Below are 7540 nucleotides of genomic sequence, written 5' to 3'. Positions count from 1 at the left end.
TCAAGGTGTAACGTCTAGTCATCGAAAGGAATTCCACGCGGGCAAAGCCAGCTCAGCTATATATATAATATATAAAGAAAATAAATTCTTAAAAAACGCCTACTACGACTCTGCGAACATATGTATGAAAAATCAATCACTCAAAGTTACGTAAAGGTATGCACGCTTTGGTTCATTGTCAATGTTACCCAGCAACAATTGCCCGGTATATTTTAGAAAGATATAATATTATTCGTGTTAATTGATAAAAAATATAATTATAATAAATATTTATGATATAGTGTTTTTGAATCATAATTTAACTTATAAAAGAGTTCTACCGTGTGTGTGATGTTATAAAATATGGAGGATATAGTCGAAGCAGTAACCAGTTTGTATAAACAGGGTGACTGGAAAACAATCGTTAAAAACTACAGGAGCCATCCACAAAGGAATAAAGTGCTATGGGTCTTTCCAACAGAAGAAAATTTAGAATTTATCGCGAATTGTATGGCGGAATTGAAATGCGAAATGATTCTCAGCATCGGATGCGGTAGTGGTCTTCTTGAATGGATGATTACAGCAGCCACAGGTACCTATGTTTCAGTTAGCTGTTTCATATTTGTGTGTATGTAGTTGATTTCGATTGTTCTTTTCGATGTTCTAGAAAAAGTCACAAAATAATTCGATCTGTAATGATAGAAAACATCGGTATAGTAGTTCATTCTACAACTGCCACATTTTTGCGAAGTCAGTTCACGTGACTGGTCTCCTGCTTTCGAATCCCAGTCGAAATGTCAGAAGTACTGTAGTATTTTATACCCTACTAATTGGCTTTAGTTGTCAAGTGTATCCTCGCACACAACACATTTTCTCGACTCATATTTCATGCTTATCAAATAGTATGATTGTATTTCATTTATAATATTTTCAATACTCCGTATCTTTTTAGGTTACCATGTATCCGGTATAGAAGTTGATGGCGCCTGGTGGCAGTGTAAATATGCACCTCCTACTTTTATACCCCTCCGTTTCACGGGCCAAAAATTAGATCAAGCTACAATTACCGTATTAGAAAGTAGCAGTCAAATCGCCTTATTGTTTTGTTATTTTAACAACGGGCTGGCATTTAAAGAATATGTTGATAATTTTGGCGGGAAAGTACTCATCATAATTGGACCCGGCGACGGTAAAGGTGTTCACACGGATCCCAGGCCGTTCGGAGATGTTCCTGAAGAATGGATCTTACATGACTCACAAGAAGTCGAAAGCAGTAAAGATTACATTGCTGTATATTATAGAAATTAGTTTAAGTAAAACTGTTGGAAAGGTTCGTCGGGAAACTATGTCACTATTACTATGAAGAAGCTGCGGTCAATTTTCTTAATTCGTATCTTTGGACCCCGCATTAATGGAATGGCGAATAGATTCAGCTTTGCAGAAGTTATAAATTACTCTCTTCCCTGCAGTATCGACGGTCCCTTCCTAATATATACATGTATAGGTACGAATGTTCGTAAAAGTATAACGATTTTCATAGAAATCGCGTCGTTTTTTACTGTTCGCAGAATAAAGAAGCTATAGTAAATAGCATTAGCAATTCTTTCATTGATTCTCCAAAGCTTTTATAACAAGATCCCAGACAACATTAAGGAATGTTTGTGTTTTTCTAAAAGTAGCGAATTTTTAAATGGTGGGCGCACCTTGAAAAGTCAAATAAAATTGTAGTGATTGTAAACAATAATTGTTGAAACAAAATATGATCCAGCCGAATTTATTTCGTGAGGAGATCGGTAGACTTTTTGAATATCAATAAGCAAGTGCTATATAAACTTCTATTGCTATATATTTTAATAAAGTTTTTGATATTGATTTGTTTACTTTATCTTTTTACGATAGTCTTAAGTCTGATTTTTAGATAACAATTTGATGTAAGAAATATTCTCGCTTGATGCGTAAAGTTCCGCCACCTTCTTCAGGCAATTGGTCCATTTGGACTTTTCTACCGATAGTGTGAGTGTTGCCAACGGATTGAGTCAATCGATGGGCATGCGTTGCACTCGCTATACGAATATTTATTTTAGAGAAAATTAAGACGAAATCTTAAGTGAATGTAACTTATCTGGGATTGTGTATGAATAAGACAAATATATTGTAACAAATAATAAACAATCTTGTATATGAATTACTAGAGTATACATATATATACATATCTTATAAATAAATAACAGATTCAATTTTTCATTAATTCAATATTTTTAACGTTTATTTTATTAGTCGACGGTCGGACAGAGGTGTTCATCATGGGGTCTTTCTTCCCTTGTATGTAATTTTGAGCATCATTATCAGTTTCAACTGAAACGACGTCTAAGTTTTCTTTCGTATTGCCTAAGGGCATCTCTGCGACCATCCTATTTATTTCATTAACAGGTACGTCAGAAGGCATACTATTTGTGGGTACTTCATTTTCAAAGTGAAAATCATTATGCATTAAGTAGAGAGACTCCAGGGAGAAGTTCATATCGAATCGTGGTAATAGTTTATTATCGTCGGAATTGTCATCTATTTCTATCACATCGTTCTGTTGGTCAGACACTTCTGGTAAAACGACCGTTGATAGGTCTAAATGAGCTGGATATTGCTCTGGAATTATATTGTCTATCATATACTGATCGATGATTGGTGGATTCGAGGCTGTGCTGTTAAGGCTTAAATTGTAAAAAGCATCAGATTTAACTTCGTTTTTAATTTCGTTCATATTTTTGTGAATATCTTCCAAAGGTGGCGAGGCTTTATATTCTCGGCTAATAGCTTGGTTGTTCAGTAGGTTTGCGTTGCACATTCTTTCTAAACTAGGCGATTGGGTGTTCTGTTTGATCGTCGCTTCTAATTTTATGTAACTCGGGTCATTCGTTTGAATCTTTTGCGCGGGTGGGAGTAACGTCATCGAGTTCACGTTCATTTGTGGATTGAAGGAAAATATTTGCGGGTTACCGTTCATTTCATTGTCAACTGGCGTTGTTGCGGCGTCTCCCATCATGTTGTTTTGAGGATACGACATTATGTTGTTCGGAGATTCGCTCAGTGCTGGTTCCGGTTGCAATTGCATGAAATTAGTCGTTATTAAATTGTTAAACGTCACCGAGCCTCCGAGGCCGTACCTCTCGTTATCTTCGAGACGTTTAAACGCCATTTTTTGTTGCGAATGAAACATGTTAACTTGATCTGGTCCTTTTAGTATTAAATTGCTTTTTACTGATATCTTAGGTTTCTTCCTTGGCGCTCTGTCAAGTTCGGTAGATATATTGATCGGTGAATGACTCGATGATGGGATTGGAAGGATATGCATCTGATTTATAATTGGCCCGGTCATCTTGGTTATTGGGATCGAGATTTTATCAACTGGTTTTAAAGTTATATTATTATGCGCTGGTGGCAGTCTTATAGGGAAATTACTCATTATGTTCCCCCCTAAGCTATCGCTTATAGGCGAATGACTGGATGTTAGAGAACTGACGCTACTACTCTGCAACAAGTTCTGATCAATTGAAACATTTGAATTTAAGAAATGCAAATTAGACTGTGAGGTATCATATGGCATTTGTAGAGCGTGTTGTGAACTGTACTGATGCCTGTCCTGTATGTTAAAAGTTTCAGAAATAAGGCAATCGGAATTATTATCGTCCTTACTCAAGTCTCTTAAGTCCTCAGCACTAAATGTTGTTTGTGGAACGTCATTCGACGTCGTCGTGCAATAATTTTTCGGATACTCTTGAAGCATAGTCTCTGGCAAACTGTCACAATCATACACTTCTATAGGAATTGTATTAACAGTTTTCATGCTTGTATCCTTAGATTGTTCATTGGATACATTTTGTATTTCATTCGGTTTATTTGAATTATCACTCGGAATAGTCCAGCTAGGTTTATTGGTTTTGACGCCTTTAGTCATTTCGACTAGTAATTTTATCTCTTCCTTTTCCCGATGCGTTGTTAAATGAACGAGATATTTGTCTTTGTTGACCGATTTAAATGGACAATATGGACAACAGTGGACATCGTCCGAGTTTACATTGGGATGCTTAGAAATCATATGTGATGCGAACATTGTGGACTGTATGGCGGTGTAGGGGCAATATTTGCATTTGTAAGTACTCTCTTTGGAGTGTTGCTTTTTGTGGCGACGCAATGCGTTATGGTCACCCGTGCAATAACTACATTGATCGCAAGCATACGGTTTATCACCTGAAAATAACAAAAAAAAGTAAAAAATAACCAGCTGTTTGTGAAGAAAGTATTATCATTATATAATTGTAATTTGGTTCTTTCACGATCGCTAAACCTCGAAAATCAAAATCAAATGCATTTTTGTTTTATATTAAGATTTTTTCAAAGCCAGTAATACTTCGGATTACATTTTTTCCAATTTCATGTTGCTTAGCTTGACAATTTTTTCGGCCCAACTTAACGACCACGCCATAATTATATACACACCTGTATGCGACCGTAAATGTAACTTTAATTCTTCTTTCCTCGCCGCTGTATAATCACAGTTACAGCATTTAAAAGGTTTTAATCTTTCATGAACAGCGGCCACGTGATTTCGGAGTTGGCGTTCATTTGAAAACTCACGTTGACAAATATGGCATTGAGCACGTGTTTCATCGCGTTTGTGAGTCATACGGTGTTTCGATAGCTGGTTTGAATTTTTAAATTTTTTAGTACATATTAAACCTGTAATATAAGATGTAATTAAATATTCTAATTTCTTAGGATAAAGAAAAAATAGTTTTAATATGGTATAGGAGATTATTTAGACATTAAACTAGTATATCAGTAGGTATAAATGGCTCTGGCTGTACGGAGTGTGTATCATTTTTAGTCCAGTATAATATTAATTATACTGGTCACAAGCTATTATTTTTATTATCAATTAGCTTATATTACACAGCATATAAATTTTGCCCATATATTTTTTTAAGTTGCATCATAAAAAGGTTGAACTCAAATTTACATAAATAAAATTATCTCTATAAACTTGTTCTAGAATAGAATTTTATAAATTTTGGTAATATTGAAGGGCATACTCCTTACATGTATATTCCTTAAATTTGTCATGACATCTCATATGTATGTTTACTAGCCTATATCTCTTGTATGTTTTATAACCACATATATTACAAGTGGGCAGTTCAAGGTCAACTGTATGTGTCTTCCACAGGTGTGTATGAAGCTGCTGTACAGTAAGAAACAATTTGGAACACTCAGGGCATTGTAATTGATTATTTTGATGGCATTTTCTATGATATGATAGATTATTCGCATCTTTGAGACGAACATGGCAGTTAGAGACTGAACACCGAGTGCCATTCTTTTCAGGGTCTACATCTAATGTTTTTGTCTTTTTATATGAGTGCGGGCAAGATATTAGGCTTCTTCCATTTTCTTGTTGCTGTGTAGATGAATCATTTTGTGTCTGTGGTAAATTATTGTCTATAGATGAGGGGATCCTGGGCTGTATTGATGAAATAAGATCTGGTGTAACACTGGACATTTGTATTAAGTTGCGTGTAGTATCAGGTGCCCCAGGATTGGATACATTTACATATTGTGTTGAAACATCATTTGTATACACAATATTAATGCTAGCTTCCTGTATTACTTCTTTAGGATCTACCTTTTCAAAGTTGGGTGTGCTCATCTTGTTCAACTCGTCTACTGATATAAATGCAACACCTTTTGGTAATTGTTCATTATTAGCATTTACTATGTCTGGCACAATTTCTATAACTTGAGGTATTTTTACCTCAGCTATTTCTGGTTGTGATTGGTTACTTGAATTATTTTTGTTGATTTCTTTCTTTAATTTAGCATTCTTAAGAGCTATTTGAACTAGACTCTTCACCATCTTTTTAACATCCTTAATCCCCATTTTGTGGTGATTGCGTAAATGGTTACGGAGAGTTTCTTCGGCGTCAAATACACTAGTACAGCCTGGACAAAGTATTTGAATATTGTCTGCGAGACCATTTCTTTTGGCCAAATCTGGGTGAACAGTAAATAAATGAAACTTTATATCGTCTTCAGCGAGAGCCATATATGGACATGCTTCACATTTAAAAAAAGCTGTTGACCCGACAGATTTCTCCTCATAAGACATTACCTTTTCCTTTGATATAGATGGTTTTATTTCCTCATTTCCTGATACATTTTGGGTCATTATTCTGTTTACGTTCATTATGTAACATTGAGAAGACATGGCTCTGATTGCAATGGATAATTTTATTATCTCTACATGATTTCTTTTATAAAAAATAAACAGCTGTACATGCATCAATAATTTAATTATACATGTACAGTTGACAATTGACATTGAGAGTTATTTGTCAAAATGATGTTTAATGTTTACAATTTATTGTCCATATCTTGCAACTATGCATTTATAGATTACAGTTAAAAAAAATTCAATGCAAACCACGCGTAAAATTTTCATTGCATATTAAAAAAATTTAATAACTTCTAGTAAATATGGCTTGTTTTGGAGCAAAAACTATACGTATTTTATTAGGAAACACATGGTCTAAACATCGACCAATTGACAAGTGACATATCTGTTGTGACGTTTACCATTTTTTACAGGGTTATTGGCCGGTGTATCTCGTATTTCTTTCGCGATAAACTCTTAATTTTATTGTTAAAAAATGAGTGTAAGTGTATATAAGTGCTTTAAATGATTCTTAACAATTGAATAATCAAATTTTTAATTGTATTTTAATTTTGTAGTTGGAAATTGAATCAATGGTGCGATACGCCTCGCCTATCAACCCGGCGGTGTTCCCACATCTAACTATGCTGCTTCTTGGTATCGGAATATTCTTTACGGCATGGTTCTTTGTCTACGAAGTCACAAGCACGAAGTCGTCAAGAGACTTGTTCAAGGAACTCCTACTGTCCTTAGTAGCCGCCTTGTTCTCAGGCTTTGGAATTCTCTTTTTATTATTATGGGTAGGCATATACGTGTGACAAAGTAATTAAGTATTTAATGTACCATTCCTCCTTAATTAATGATAAACGAATTTTGTATGTTATAAGAATAATAAATAAAATTAAACCATTTTTATTCTTTCAATATTTTTTTAAATCTGTTTTAATAGGGTTAAAGTTTAAGGGTCTCCTTACCTTGATTAAAACATATAATATTGTGCTACAGTTTGTTAATAATAAGGGATACACAAAATCTAGAATGTTATCAAAAGTCTGGAATATGAATTCTACTGAGAAGAATAGGCAATAAACTCAATTTTTTTAATTCAATCTACTATTTATATAAAACTAGAAGATAGGGTTTTGTGCGAGCCTGTCTATTTAGGTACCACCCACTGATCAGATATTCTACTGTCCAACAGCAATACTTAGTATTGTTGGTTATGGTTTGAAGGGTACTTTTACAGACACAAGGGACATAATTTTGTTCAACTATATACCCATTAAAAAAAAAACAAAACAGTATAGATGCAATTCTTATACATATATAACAAGTTTCAATTGCTTTAGTGGCATA

General features: G+C 34.3%; 3 protein-coding genes across 5 annotated transcripts; 2 read left to right on the top strand and 1 right to left on the bottom strand.

Moving 5' to 3' along the window:
- Positions 1–173: 173 nt before the first annotated feature.
- Positions 174–1851, top strand: LOC126772910 (uncharacterized). The gene is made up of 2 exons (XM_050493509.1): positions 174–571; positions 932–1851. Exons 1-2 carry the CDS (start codon positions 343–345, stop codon positions 1285–1287), a joined length of 585 nt encoding a protein of 194 aa, XP_050349466.1. The 5' UTR covers positions 174–342; the 3' UTR covers positions 1288–1851.
- Positions 1852–2131: 280 nt separating this feature from the next.
- On the bottom strand, positions 2132–6316 carry LOC126772924 (uncharacterized). 2 transcript variants are annotated; one of them, XM_050493526.1, is made up of 4 exons: positions 6143–6316; positions 5074–6024; positions 4474–4713; positions 2132–4224 (listed from the first exon to the last, which is right to left on the bottom strand). In XM_050493526.1, the coding sequence occupies exons 2-4, from the start codon at positions 5909–5911 to the stop codon at positions 2213–2215; spliced, it is 3090 nt and encodes a 1029-aa protein (XP_050349483.1). In that variant the 5' UTR covers positions 5912–6024; positions 6143–6316; the 3' UTR covers positions 2132–2212. The 2 variants fall into 2 exon arrangements, with proteins under 2 accessions (XP_050349483.1, XP_050349482.1); XM_050493525.1 differs by having other exon boundaries at positions 5074–6316.
- Positions 4612–7095, top strand: LOC126772925 (transmembrane protein 258). 2 transcript variants are annotated; one of them, XM_050493527.1, is made up of 3 exons: positions 4612–4678; positions 6619–6686; positions 6763–7095. In XM_050493527.1, exons 2-3 carry the CDS (start codon positions 6681–6683, stop codon positions 7000–7002), a joined length of 246 nt encoding a protein of 81 aa, XP_050349484.1. In that variant the 5' UTR covers positions 4612–4678; positions 6619–6680; the 3' UTR covers positions 7003–7095. The 2 variants fall into 2 exon arrangements, with proteins under 2 accessions (XP_050349484.1, XP_050349485.1); XM_050493528.1 differs by lacking the exon at positions 4612–4678 and adding an exon at positions 5229–5253.
- Positions 7096–7540: the final 445 nt, after the last annotated feature.

This window comes from Nymphalis io, chromosome 13 (genome assembly GCF_905147045.1).
Source record: "Nymphalis io chromosome 13, ilAglIoxx1.1, whole genome shotgun sequence".
Lineage (NCBI taxonomy): Eukaryota > Metazoa > Arthropoda > Insecta > Lepidoptera > Nymphalidae > Nymphalis > Nymphalis io.
Note: the sequence above shows the minus strand (reverse complement) of the source record. Positions and strands in the feature narration are given on the sequence as shown.

Excerpts from the sequence above, each read along its gene's own strand:
- LOC126772910 (XM_050493509.1), top strand. The coding sequence starts at position 343 with ATGGAGGATATAGTCGAAGCAGTAACCAGTTTGTATAAACAGGGTGAC. Across the intron at positions 572-931 it reads GATGATTACAGCAGCCACAG|GTTACCATGTATCCGGTATA; the intron begins GTACCTATGTTT and ends GTATCTTTTTAG.
- LOC126772924 (XM_050493525.1), bottom strand. The coding sequence starts at position 6,313 with ATGCATGTACAGCTGTTTATTTTTTATAAAAGAAATCATGTAGAGATA. Across the intron at positions 4,714-5,073 it reads CAAATTTAAGGAATATACAT|GTTTAATATGTACTAAAAAA; the intron begins GTAAGGAGTATG and ends CTTATATTACAG. Across the intron at positions 4,225-4,473 it reads ACATTTACGGTCGCATACAG|GTGATAAACCGTATGCTTGC; the intron begins GTGTGTATATAA and ends TGTTATTTTCAG.